General features: G+C 45.6%; 2 protein-coding genes across 5 annotated transcripts in view; both read right to left on the reverse strand.

Annotated features, from left to right (window-relative positions):
- The window catches only part of trip4 (thyroid hormone receptor interactor 4), a 44,756-nt gene extending 42,977 nt beyond the window's left edge, over nt 1–1,779 (reverse strand). For 2 of the 3 annotated variants that reach the window (XM_055507528.1, XM_041070023.2), the window contains exons 1-4: nt 1,573–1,779; nt 813–991; nt 443–573; nt 74–292 (exon numbers count right to left, since the gene is read on the reverse strand). In XM_055507528.1, coding sequence (XP_055363503.1) covers nt 74–292; nt 443–573; nt 813–991; nt 1,573–1,652 — 609 coding nt within the window. In that variant the 5' untranslated portion in view covers nt 1,653–1,779. The remainder of the gene's footprint in view (nt 1–73; nt 293–442; nt 574–812; nt 992–1,572) is intronic. The other variant, XM_029143574.3, reaches the window with a different exon arrangement.
- A 564-nt stretch (nt 1,780–2,343) lies between these two features.
- On the reverse strand, nt 2,344–14,134 carry chrna7a (cholinergic receptor, nicotinic, alpha 7a (neuronal)). 2 transcript variants are annotated; one of them, XM_029143575.3, is made up of 10 exons: nt 13,778–14,134; nt 10,891–11,030; nt 10,693–10,737; nt 8,930–9,039; nt 7,828–7,907; nt 6,131–6,298; nt 5,834–6,028; nt 4,044–4,130; nt 3,608–3,717; nt 2,344–3,410 (listed from the first exon to the last, which is right to left on the reverse strand). In XM_029143575.3, exons 1-10 carry the CDS (start codon nt 13,830–13,832, stop codon nt 2,871–2,873), a joined length of 1,530 nt encoding a protein of 509 aa, XP_028999408.1. In that variant the 5' UTR covers nt 13,833–14,134; the 3' UTR covers nt 2,344–2,870. The 2 variants fall into 2 exon arrangements, with proteins under 2 accessions (XP_028999408.1, XP_028999409.1); XM_029143576.3 differs by lacking the exon at nt 13,778–14,134 and adding an exon at nt 11,701–12,826.
- Nucleotides 14,135–14,189: the final 55 nt, after the last annotated feature.

Genomic DNA, 14,189 nt, shown 5'->3' on the forward strand with positions numbered 1-14,189 from the left:
AAAAGAATTGTCAAGGACCACCAAAATATTCAAATCTAGTAATGGAAATGAGACATTTAAGGCATGTATGTACCAGGCTTCCACAGAAGAGGCAGGGTCCGGAGCCCTCTTGCTCACATACAATGCGACCACAGCTGATGCAGTTGTTTATAAGTTTGTGCTTTTGGGCAAGACACTCACAACCATGTCGGCCTGGGAGGAGGACAGCTAGCTTATCCTGGCCATCTTTAGCATACAGATTGACAAACTTACTTTTCTTCTTTGTTGAAGAAGAACCACTGTTCTCTTGGGTCTGAGGGAGGGCAGTTAATGAAGAGCAAAGCACAGGAAGACATAAGTTATGAAAAATCGCACAGCTAAGGACATTTTATCACTTCATCTATTTATTCAAATCACAGCACAATGGAAGTATTAAAAGCATTAATGTCTGATATCAACTCACCCTCACAAAATCAATGGGAGTTTTGACTATCTCCTGTTCAGGTTCTGTTTGGCTCAATGTCATCGTCTCCTGTTTGTTACGGCCCTTGCGTTTAGATTTCTTTTGGGCATCCTTGGTCATGTCCGGTGAATCTGGGAACGCATATAAATTCTAAACTCACATCAAATACACTGGAAAACACATACCTGTATATAAGAAATTTTAAATTTGACTTAATACACATTTGCAATTATGATAAAATGTGAAGAAATGATTCAGTGTTAGGACCAGGTAGAACAGTAGTTAAATGGCATGTTTTTTTAAGTTGATGCACATTTTATGCATTTTGTAAAACAAAATCCATTCAATGGCAGTTGTGATATTTCCCTACCTGCTAAAGCAGATTCTGTGAAAAGGAGACGATTTGTGACATCTGTAGCTGGTTTTTGAATCTTATTCCATCTTTGGAGGAGCTCATTTATAAAAAACCGTTTTCTTCCATCTGTTCCCTGCAGGAGGTCTCCAACATATTCCTCAATCTCCTCAGCTTTTTCAATAGACAGGATGTATCTAAAAGAACCGATTTACACATTTGTTATAAAATTAGATGTTTCAATAATACTCTGTTGAAACCATATATATTGTTGAATATAGTTACATGACCGAGTAGCATTTTCAGAGCAGAATTAATTAAGTTCAAGATTTAAACACACCCTCCAACACTGACAGATTCAGTCATGTCAACATCTCCGTATCAATGTATTTAATGAGTTGTAATCCGGTGTTTAAGTATTAAGTAAATCATGTGTTACAGAAACACGTAATCCAGTTGTTGGATTCCCTAAAAACATATTTAGGGAAAAGGAGGCGCATACAATTTAGGGAGAACAAGCGACTGCTAATGTAGAGCTGACAGACTGTCCACGTCCACCGTGACAGCTGTAACTTCATGTCTCACACATTTAGCTGAAAGCACTAAACGTTCAGATCAACATAAATTATCGTATTATCGTACTAATTATAGTATTATTACAGTTCTTACTGTGGCACAATAATATCCAGCTCTACCTAGCTAGCTTAGTTAACTCAAGTTAGCACGGCAGTTAGCTTGTTAGCAAGCATGACACATTGTACTAGCAAACATTTCTTACTTGACGATGTCTTCACAAGCCTCCAACCCAAACTTGTGGTGAAGCTGGTCCACGCACCACTGCAGCAACGCGTCCGACATTTCACCGATCAAACAACACAGGCAAAGTATCACAAACCAAAGAGACCGGTGTCACTACCTAAACTTGTACTACACGTTAGTTAGCAGATTTGTTTCTAGTCGGCGGAATAACAAAGGCGCACGGTCGCATCCGGAGCAACACGTAATTCAATCCTGTAAAAATGCTTTGCTTCAAATTATGGTTCCCTTTAAAATACATGACTTTAATCGCCAGTCAGTAAAAACACTTCAGAGTTTTCCCACTCAAAATTATTAAGGTTTCATTTGATCTGACATTGATAACGTTACTATCTCCTTCAGAATTTATAGAAGTTTTCACTGGGTAACCCTTTTAAATGCAGTCACCAGGGGGCAGCTTTGCACCATTGTAAAATACAGACTCTATCAGCTATAAATGTTTACATTTTAAATTAACTTACCATAGTGCTGCAAGAAGTATGTGTTTATTTATGAAGGCTTATTTATATACATTTAGACAACAATAACATTATAGCCTGTACCAGGCTATGGATTTATGTTTAATGACATACAATGATTCCACTGATGTTAGACTACATGTATTGACAGTAATTTATCTGTCCATATATCTATTCATCCAAGATCCTAACTGCTCGTCTTTGCAAGGTTGAGCAAGGTTGCCAATCCCAGCTGCCACTGGGTAGGAGACGTACAATAATACACTCTAGACAGGTTGCCAGTTCACCACAAGGACCTTTTATTTGGTAATAAATAAAGAAAACCAAAAACTATGTTTGTATCATTTCCAAATACAAAATATCACAGTACAGTTGTTCCGTAGACATAAAGAAATTAAGTCATAAACTAAAGCTCTTTATTTTCAGCACACAATAATTATATGACCATCAAATGTTATGTAACAGTGGAAAAAAACAAGAAACAATAGGACTCAATAGGAACATTCTGAAGAGTACTGATCCAATAATCAACAAAGATTTGTATTCATATAAAGATAATTTACCACAATACTCTAGCTTGGATATCTAATAGTTTATATGATACAATTAATATGTTTTAATACAAGATTGTGTAGTGCTCACGTTTTGTAATGAACAGTAATACCCAGTTACCTTACATAACAAACCACAGCTAATGTTTTTGAACAAAATGCACCATTTAAATAAAGCTTAGTAGTTTCAGTATAAGGAGATCAAATTTAGACGCTGTTATTTTGTTGAAGCCCAGTATCCTGATAATCTCTCAAGTGAAAAAATCTTTGGAAATAGCCTCTACAAAGTTGGGTGCAGACATGAGGATCCCAATAGTGCAGAGTATAGTGAAGAGCGAGAAAGCCATGAGGCAGAGCCTGTCAATGACGGACGCAGCAAACTTCCACTCATTGCACACAGACTCGTCCTCATCTTGGTCACGGAAACGTTTGGCGATATAGCGCACCTCGTCCAGGATCTTGGCCAGCTCCGGTTCCACGCTGCCCACGGTGGAGCTCTGACCGGTGGGGAGAAGCATCTCATCTTCGCCGCGGCCGACCAGCCGTCCACAGAGGACGCCAGAGTCGGGTGAGATGGCGGCCGGGGAGTAGTGAAGGCTCTCCAGACCACGAATGCCGACGTAGAGCATGTTGCCGTTGGTGGACTGGGAGGCTGAGGCGCTGGCATTGAGGTCCATGCTGGTGAGGCTGCTGCGTGGAGCCTTGTTGTGACAGGCTGAGCGCACTCGCTCCTCACCCGGACGCTTCATGCGCAGGAACCAGGCGCACCAGTTCAGCAGGATCACGCGGGTCTGTGCGTAGACAATAGGAAGCAGATATAAATCAAAAGGAACATAAAATGAGCCTTTTTTCCTTTTTACTGACTGGCTACAATAAAAGAAAAATAATAAAATACATTGGACCAGTGAAAAAAAAACGAAAAGTTTGATTGATTGGTCCTTGGAAAAGCGTATTGTAAGTATAGGAGTAGAGTCATGAAAACACTCACCCACTTCGGCATCTTGCCTCCATCGGGGTCATGATGGTGATATTGCAAAACCAGAACTGTAGCAATCACTGAGAGGCCAACAATAACCATGGTGGTAGCAAAGTACTCAGCTGGGTGAGAAGGCAGAGACAGAGGTAAGAGCTGTGTCATCCAGTAAATAAAAAGAGAAAAAGAGGATCAAGTCATCATCAGAATCATGAAATTCCCTTCATGCATCTCAGAGGAATGAGAAACGCTATTTTCATTTTGCTTTTTCAAAGTGTTACTCAGACCTCCACATACTGTAATAAAAATGTGGGGTGGGGGATTAAAATGGGCTAAAGTGTGATGTGAGAGAAGCCCTGATGAAAAATGACTACACAGTTTTTCAGCTGTGTCTTCCCACTGATGATAGTCGACACCCATAGCAGCTGCTTTTAACTTTGGACTGGCTTACCTATTAAAGGCACCGAGTCGGATGTGGCGGGCATAATCTCTGCAACTAGCAGCATGAAGACAGTCAGGGAGAGCAGGACGGTAATGCCTGCGAAGGAGAGCGAATCCCAGTCAGCACTTCCCCAAACTCAAAGTGTTCATATCACACAGGAGCATATCATATGCAATATTATATTTACTATTGAGTATTTCTAGTGCTGTTTATAGACTTGAATCTATTTCATGCATTTGTGCCAATGTTTTCTTGTATCACATGCTCAATTCTAGTCGATCAACTGAGCTGCTTTGAAGTGAACAGTCGCTGCTAAGCCACTGAGTCTCGCTGTCTCACTAAAAGCTAAAATTCAGTCAAATCTTACTGAAGTTAAACTGCAGGCAAGTTGACAACTCTGCCAAACAGCATGAGAATCCCTTAAATGACATGGTGCACACATGATGCCAAACAGAATATCCTCGCGTCAAGATTTTTGTAGGTGTAATATTAGATTTGAATAGTTTAAAAGCAACTTTACCTTAATGCTCCACACGAAATTAAATGAAACACGCATGAACTAATCAACCTCAACATCTCAGTCCTCTATTATTAAAAACCACTTGACACTGATTTAAAGGTTTACTCATAACATAAAGTTCTTCTCAGTCAGACGTACTGTAAAAATAGAGAAAAACAAGCATTTGCACCAAAGTTGTTTTTTTTTGTTGTGTGCTCTAAACTGCGTATTTAAAATCCTCCCTCAAATATCGTGTGATAGGGAATATTAAGAGCTTGATATCAGCATATTATACTTCACATGAGCAGCTCTCATTTCCACTTTCCACTATCTGCCTAAGCTCTATCATAATAGCATCATGAGGAACGCACACGTGTGCAAAAAGATCCGCACACACAGTAAGGCCACACATCTGGCATTTAAGCATTTAAGCATAATTTGGCTTAATAAAAGTTGTGTTTTGATAATGAGGAAATCAAACTGCAAATCTGGCCTTTAATAATCTGAGAAACACACACATGCACCATTGGCACAACTCTCCACCCACAGATAGAGTCTGCATAATGCTACACGCGATAATTTATGCATGAAGCATTGATGTCAGCTGTGACAGCTGTGATAAGATTAAACCTGCTTCCTGGTCCTCTGACAGTCGACTCAGACACTCAGAGCTGATTAATAGCTCACCTCACGTGGCCACAGAGGAAGAGGATTAATAAAAGGACATTGTTTTTCATGAAATTGCTAATTACTCTAGAGACCAGTGGGACAGGTTGGCTGCGAGTTAAACCCACATTTCCAGAAAACATTGGAATGATGAAGGACTTGTAGGGTAATTATAAATTAACAGTGCTCATAATGTACAAAATTCAGTTCAAGTAGCATAAACTAAAACTTGATAAGGGCACGGGAGGTCAAACATGTGCACCGAAGTCAGTTCACGCCATGAATGAATAGACCAGCGTTTCTGATCCGTATGCAGTGAAGGCAGCAAGCGTGGAGGTGAGCCAGACAAGCATCTTTAGTACCAAAATGCAGCTTCAGCTGAAATTTGAGTCAATTTCTCAAAAACCCAGAATGAACAACCTCATAATATGATCACATCATCTCAGTCACATGATCCAAGTTAAGCAGCTATCCACAGTCAGAAACGGCCGTAAACTGCAGCAACTGCAGTATTACTACAGTATTACCACCAATACTACAGTATTAGTACAGCAGTGACTCCCCTCCCATCGACAGTGACTTATTAAAGCAGAGCCCGTGTTTGTGTGGGCGTGGGTGAAAGCCAGTTGCTCACCCAGTGAGATCTTCTCCCCAGAGTCTGCGGGCAGCAGGAAGACGAGCAGAGCCAGAGTGGAGATCAGAACGCATGGGATGAGCAGGTTGAGGCCGTAGTAGAGCGTCCGCCTCCGCATCACCACAGTGAAGGTCACATCTGGGTAGGGCTCCTCACAGCAGTCGTAGAAACGCTCACTCCTTCGTCCTGGAACCTCTGGAGGAGAAAAGCAAGGCTAGCGTTCTGTTACTGAGGTAGTTCGATGGCAGCGTTTGTGATGCACTTCAGGTCTACTTGGCAGGAGCCCGGCCCTTTTACCAACGAGGTCCCACTCTCCATTGGCTATGTAGCCTGTGACATCTGCCTGCAGCATCTTCAGGTCCAGAGACCAGCCCCCGTATGTCCAGGAGCCGAACTTCAGGTCACACCTCTGCACGTCAAAGGGGAACCACCGCACATCGATGTAGCAGGTGCTCTTAAAGATCCCTATCGTGAAGAAAGAGAGCGGGAGACAGAATCATCTCGAGCACTCAACAAAGCAGAACGCAGAGAAAGATTAAAAAAACCAATGCATGGAGTCCAAGTACCATCCATCTCAACGAGAGCAAAAGCCCAATAGGACAAGGAGATAAAAGTGGCCACTAATCCTTCGTGTGAGGCAGCGACCAAACTAATTTCCATTCACATTTAAGAAAGATATGAGACATTAGCAATAAACATGGTCTCTCCTCTCTGTCGGCGCCATGAAGATGATATACGGCTGCAGGGAATGGACAGAGAGCAGAGCGGGCAAATAGAATAGCTCCTATTTACTGTAATGAACCTCAGAGACGAAGATAAATGTCAGGAAATTCAAATGATTTGGGACGTGGGTCCAGGTCCGGCCGTGCATGTGCTCGTATTCATTTACTGGGCTCAAGCAGCGGCGGACGGCTTAGCACCAATGGCGCTTAATGAGGGTTTCATCTGGAGCAAAGTTCCAGACAATCTGCTTGTGACAGAGGCAATCATGCACTCATGCTCGGAGAGAAGCAGTGATGGAGCTGTTTATGCCTGTATTGATTAGGGTGCTGAGGCGAGGACGGCCGCACTTCTGCAGGGTGAGAGGAAAAGGGTAGCGGGGGGGTGCCCGCCGTCTGCACCACTGTTCTGTTGACACAAAAGCTCATGTTTAGATACTAATAAGTCGAAAATTTCAGAAGCAAAATAGAAACTTTCTAGATTTCTAAATGTCACGTCGTACTGCCCTCAGGTGAGACAGTGACACAGCGCCGCCTCAGACAAGCGGCTCATTGGTATCTGTACATTGCCCATAGGTGAACGTATGTATGTCCCCATGACTAGTCCTGTGATGGACTGGGAACATGTCCAGGCTGTAACGTGCCTCTCACCCAATCACAGCTGGGATGAGCTCCAGCAGCCTCGTGACCCTCACAAGGACGCAGTTCATGTAATGGATGGATGGATTACATGAGAACGTCATCCTCTCAAGACAAGACGTGTAACTGCCACACTCCATGAAAAAGCAGTGCAGCATGAAGTACAAGAGGAGATGGAAATGGATAGAATGGATAAAAAAGACAATATTGGGGAAATAAGAAATTGTGTTCATTGAAGATGAACGAGTCCCAGGCATAAAGTGAGCGTGTGCTGCTACAGTAACAGCTGCTCTGGGGTTTAATGTCGTACCAGGTGTAGGTGTGTGGTCTGAGCTTAGCGGAGGCTCTGGGATGGATCCTCTGTCATGTTGTGGGTGCAGATACAGGCTCTATTATTACTATTTTCTTCTTGCACAGTGTTCTTACTGTTGGTGTTTATTTTTCTGTTGGTCTTTTTCTGGTATTACTGTTGTTTACTCTTATTCTTGCACTTTTATTACTATTATTACCGTCATTTCCTTTTGCACAACTTTTGTACTGCTGTTTTTTTGTCCGTCGTGCTGCTGCTGTAAACACATAAAGTTCCCCATCGTGAGGTTAACAGAGTCGTGTCCTGTGCCTTATTAAGGCTCTTACCTGGGGGTAAGTAGGAGCAGGAGCCTGAGGAGTTGACCAGTATGTTGGTGTGGAACGTAGCATCGAACCGCTCGTCTGCGCTGTGGACGACATGGAGCCGTCAGTGTCTGCCAGCATGTTGTCTGCAGCCTTTCACTCTGATTTAACCTTTGCAGCGTCGCTGCTTCTGTGCAGCAGCGTGAACTTGCATGAGCTATAAAGAGCGCGGGAGCAGATGGCTGGTGAAAAATACATACATTTCTCGAACTAATTATTGTAGCGTCGGCGGCGCCTGCTCTGATGCGAGGCTCCTCTGGAGGTGCTCATTCAGTGGTTACTCTCATTCTCCCTGCTCCACACACTCCACCGCCTCGGAATGAACTCCCCAGAGGCTGAGGCTGAGTTGAGCTCAAGTTGAAAGAGTCGCTTGAAAAAGGCAGAAACTTGCAGCAGTGTCTAATTCAAAGCGTCTCGAATCAAGGCTTTACTCAGAGGGACAATGACAAATGAAGTACAATGCTATCGCTCCTTATTAGCTGATGGGAGATTAGAGTGCTTCTAATGCAGTTTGCTCAGATCTTTGATTAATGGGGATCTCGGCAGCACTGTACTTGAGGGACAGAATACCATTTCTTCCTACCATCTTTCCTATAAGTGTATTCATTTGTCCACATGATTAATAGCCCTGACCTGCTCCTCTACACTTTACTGCATGCGCTTAAACTGCAGCGCAGCACTAACCTTGACGCGCGATGAGAAGCAGCTTAGAAACAGAATCTAATTAGTGGAAACGGGACCAAATCGCCGGGAAGGCCACAGACGCCTTCCAAGCAGAGCTCTGCTTCAGCGCGGCTTCAGCAGCTGCTCAGGACACAGACGCTGGTTCCAGCAAAGCCAAAGCACACGTCTGCCCGCCTCGTGGTCTCATTCTGCAGCTGAGCTTTTACACAAGCTGACAGACTCCAAACAAACAAGCCAAGTCACCTGTGATTTGCTGCTGCTGTCCTTATGCACCACAGCCTGTCATTTGAACCCTCTCACCCAACTCCATCCTGCTGAAGACGCGGCCTCGCACCGAGCTGTCCAATTACTGTGCAGCAGCAGCAGCAGCAGCAGCTCCTACCTGTTATACAGCAGGATATCTGGCTTCCAGATGAGGTGGTCGGGGAACCTCACATTGCTCACGCCGGGGTACGCCGAGGTGTTCCACTGGAGGTAATGATCCGTCCAGTACTGTGGGTGCAGAAACACAACACGCCTTTCATTTCCACATGTTCAACGGATCCTCCAGACTCGTACGAGGCCAGAGCTTCGTTTGAAACCTCACGCTGCGGTTTAACGCTGTTCTTTAGAGGCAGAGTCACCATAATGAGTAAAATAAACGCATGTGACAGCGGCTGTGGGTTGCATCACGCAGGGACAAGTCCCACAAACGGAGCTCAGAGGCTCCAGCAGCTTCCAGGCTGATTCAGCTGTTTGTGGTTTACAGGCTGACGTTTGGTGGCGCCGCCTTCGTTCCAGCATTCTGAGACGTTTCATCAAATGTCTGCCAACAGTGACGTGCTGCTGGAGACATTGGGGGGGTTTGAATGTTGCATGGCCGTCTGTTGGACAGACACACGGAGCCAACAGCAGCGAACGGCACCCAGAATGGATCATGGTTCTGCTTCCAGGACCCAGTTCAGGCGGCAACAAGAGGCCAACGGGTCGAACACGACTCATTAAGCGCCTGATTATGACCGAGGATCGCGGTCAGAGCTCCCTGTGATGGCTGCAGTCCCCGCTCTCCTGCACACGCGTGTGCGACAAGCCGTGGCGCCGCCGAGGCTTCCAGCGCATCCTCCAAGCGAGCGCAGCGTCTCCAGGCCTGCGGCAGATGTGTGCGTGGAGGCTTTGGCTGATTTCCAGCGAATAAAAGGCTCCACCTGCTTGAGCGCACACGCTGTGGGTGCATTTTCATGCCTGCATCACACGTCTTCTGATAAAACTTCTCTAACTGGATCCATTATTCATTTATTATGAATGAATCTGCAGAAGCAGCCGCCTGTGACGCTGGAGCTGTACTTTCGGAGTAAAGCGCTTCTCACCGCTCTCCTTGGCTGAGCGCCGTTCATGCAGCAGCTCGGCAACTGGAGCGCGGTGCTCTCCAACCTTGGCTCCTGCGGGGACTGACGAGGCGGTGATGGCGCTGCTCGTGGCCCGGAGGCCTCTGTTTCCATCCTGGTGAGCTGCTAAACAGAGGCCGCTGGCGCTGAGTGGGACGCGGTGCCTGTAATGAATATTCTGCTAATTCTGTGCAGCTCTGGCTGCTGCACGTGCACAGAGTACGTGGAAGATGCACAGGCTGAAAAGGATTTTATCTGAGAAACAGCATCTGAAGCAGCCTGTGATAAGAAGTTATATATGGGCTATATGAATAATTGAACTAGTTTCAGCTGCCTCAACAACAGCGTGACGTGTTAATATGCAGCAGGGCATGAAGTGATGAACCCTTAACTAATGTTTGTGTTTCCAGTTACTGGCCTGTGCATTTCTAACCTTTATAAATAGTGTTATTGATTGGATCGAGTTGTTCCGTGACTGAAGCTGTGATTTAGAACACAGCAGGCAGCCTTGACACAGTTTGCTGACGGTGCAGCAGTAGGTAACCAGCGTCACTCCATGAACAGGCTGCAATAAAACACTTCATCTCACTACACGCGGGAGGAAGGTTCTGAAGAGGCAACGAGCTGCGATGAAGTCAACTGCATGACAGTAACTAGCTTTGCATAATGAACTCCATCCTGTGACTGTGAACGATGAGTAAAACAGAAAACTGATGGATTTTCTGCTGAACATGAAGCAGAGAAAAGAAATAATAGGTATTATTTATTTATTGCCTCTTACCAGTTGGAGCCAAATGTTTGATGTCAGAACTTGGTTCTTCTCGTCCTGTTAACAGATGTTTTTCATCACTTTAATGGTTAATGGAAAAAGAGTTGACATTTAAGCATCAAGCAAGAATTTACTATGAACACAAATGTCCTTGACAGATAATGGGACACTCATTTAAAAATGACTGCGGAGGTAAATGTGTTTTTTTACCACATCCATTATCTGCATGAGGCTGAAGCCGAAGTGAACAGTGAGGCTTTGAGAGTCGTTGAAGACGGGCCTCTCCAGCGGGTTGTAGTCCGTCATCAGGTCTCTGTACAGCCGGCGCTGGTGTTTCCCCTGAAGAGAAACTGCACAGGACACAGGAAGCTGCACTGTAAATAAAAGCACGGCCTCGGTGCCACTCACTCACTCGCTCGCTCACTCGTTCACTCGCTCACTCGTTCACTCACTCGTTCACTCACTCGTTCACTCACTCGCTCGCTCCCTCACTCGCTCGCTCCCTCACTCACTCACTCACTCACTCACTCACTCACTCACTCACTCACTCACTCACTCGTTCACTCGCTCACTCACTCACTTGTTCACTCACTCGTTCACTCGCTCACTCACTCACTCACTCACTCACTCACTCGCTCCCTCACTCACTCACTCGCTCCCTCACTCGCTCACTCACTCACTCACTCACTCACTCGCTCCCTCGCTCGCTCACTCACTCACTCACTTGTTCACTCACTCGCTCACTCACTCACTCACTCGCTCCCTCACTCACTCACTCGTTCACTCGCTCACTCGCTCCCTCACTCACTCACTCCCTCACTCACTCACTCACTCACTCGCTCGCTCGCTCGCTCACTCACTCACTCGTTCACTCACTCGTTCACTCGCTCACTCACTCACTCACTCACTCACTCACTCACTCACTCACTCACTCACTTGTTCACTCACTCGTTCACTCGCTCACTCACTCACTCACTCGCTCCCTCACTCACTCACTCACTCACTCACTCACTCACTCACTGCTCTGCACTGCTCAGGCTCTGAGTTTCCAGACTTCGGACTGTGTGGCTCTGTTTTGTTTTGGGATGTTTAGGTTTTGGATCAGTGTCTTTGTGCATCTGGTTTCGGTGTTTGACTCTGAGTCGGATCTCACTCTTAGGTACAAATCTGTTGGATTGAGAACTAGAAGAAAAGAGCATTTCATTAAACGTCTGGCTAATAGCTTTTTACCTAAATTACGTTAAGGTCTGAGATCTGCTCCTTTAGCGAGAGTGAGGGGAATGTTTAACATCTCGGGTGGAGGAACAAACGCAGCCGACAGCGCAATTATTCAAACACAATCCCTGGACTGGATTCATCACACTGTGCAATCTCACGTCCAACCTGCTCCTCATTTTAACACACTCGCGTCTTCTCTCTGAGTTATGGAGCGTTTTTGGCAGCACTGGTTCACTTCACTAATGGCCACGGCCCAATTATCCTAAACCACCTATGAGGAGCACATCACCCCGATGATTTGGCAGAGAGCTTGACGTCTGGAGGCATCCCCCCGTTCCTCTGCTCCCTGTCACATCCGGCTCTTTCATAAAAAAGACTGAAATATCAGCTGAGGGCCGGTCTTTGTGCGCGGATGGATCCCGTGGGCCCGTCTGCTCCGATCCCACCATAATCAGATTTCACCATGACGATAAGCAAGATGGAGTCAATGTGTTATTGTTGCTGTAAATCATCTGCGTACAGAACACACGCAGAGCGTTTCCCATACGTTGCCAGTATGTTTCTGGGAGCCATAAAAGCAAGAAGATGCGGATTTAATCAAATTTAACAGACAGACAGACGAGGTTTTCACTTGACTCCAAAACCGAGTCAAAACATACACATTTCCCATAATGGATGTCTGTTATTTATTAGACCCATGAGCTCAGTCCTTCCTCCTGTTTCCCTGTAAGTCAATACAAGCGCCTCCACCTGGATTCTGACAGTTCATCCCATCTTCCTGTCAGATCCTGTCAGGCTCCATCCGTCTGCATGGGAGTGTCTGTGAAGTGACACTTTCAGGTCTCGCCACAGATGTTCCACAGAGTTTAAGGCTCTCAAGGACAGTCACAGACTTGGGCTCCTTGTTGTACTGAGCAGTGAATGGTCCCTCTAGCCTCAGATTTCATACACTCTGGAGATTTTATTTTCAGGGACCTCTCTCTCTCTCTCTCTCTCTCTCTCTCTTTCATCTTTCCCTCAATTGAAACAAGCCTCCTTATCCATATGCTTTAAGTGTTGTTTGGCAAACTTCAAGCAGGCTGTTTTCCACCTTTTTCCATAAAAGCCTGATCAAATACAGGTCTCCCATCCTGGCAGTGGCCCAGGTTACTCTGGTTACTGGTTACTGGATTGAACCAGTCTCCAAACAGTGATCACATCCACTTCCATGCGCAGCTGTGCACCTTTCTACATCACGTCTAATCACTCTGCCACAGGTGGTCGCATCACACCTCAAGTACAGGTAAAGCAAACAGCACCTGATGCGAATACGTTTTGTAAAGGACATAAACTCATCACTTCTGTCTCTACATGCAGCATCAGCATCAGCAGCTGCAGCTTCTCCACCACCGACACAGACCGACACAGACTAGACCTGCAGAACGAGTCCGCGTGGAAAAGGACCGACCTGTGAAGTGACGTGAAAAAGACGCAGTGACACCTCATCCAACAATAAGGCCTTTCTCATACTGTTAATGGCCACAAACACAAGTAAACAAAGCTTCTGGCATAGTCAGCACGCTGAGTGCTGTCCAGTACTTTTTACAGGTTTAACTCACACAAAGCCGGGCATTTTATTTGAATTAACTAATTAAAAAGAAAGCTCAGTTCCGCAGAACAGGAGCGACATTTCAAAACAAAAACACATAAGAACAGAGCTCCCTGAAAAAAGCAGTTCATTCTAACGTACGAACAGAAACTTAGTTTGGCACAACAGGTCAATAAGTCCGACGCCAGTGAGGAGACTGAGGGAAGCGTCAGTTATGAACGCGCACATAATCCATCTGATTGAAACCAGCCTGGTGGTGACAGTTAATGAGCAGTGCACGCGCTTTCCTACCTTCCACGGTGCAGGCGGCGACCGCAACGAAAAGCAGGGAATGAACCAAGTCCATGATGAAGCCAGCGCAGAGATCCCTCACTTCATCGCTGAAGCTGCACGGATGCGGGAAGGGTGACCGTGCGTGCGTGCGTGTGCGCGTGCGTGCGTGCGCGCGGGAGCGTAAACATTAAATAGCTCCTCCTCCTAATGAAAAGCTGCTGTTTAGCAGAGAGCTGATTTGTTGTCCCGTGGGTAACTCTGCCCGGTAGCTTGACTCACTGTGGATCATGAACCAAAATGGGTTCAAATGGGAACTAATGCGGAAACTAATGCGTTGGTTCCCTTTGTTTTGTGTAGAGCCTAAAACATAAATGGCGAAAAGCCTCCACTATATACTCACTCATCAGTCTGTTTGAGTTAGTTAGTGGGT

This window comes from Betta splendens, chromosome 3 (assembly GCF_900634795.4).
Source record: "Betta splendens chromosome 3, fBetSpl5.4, whole genome shotgun sequence".
NCBI classification, from domain to species: domain Eukaryota; kingdom Metazoa; phylum Chordata; class Actinopteri; order Anabantiformes; family Osphronemidae; genus Betta; species Betta splendens.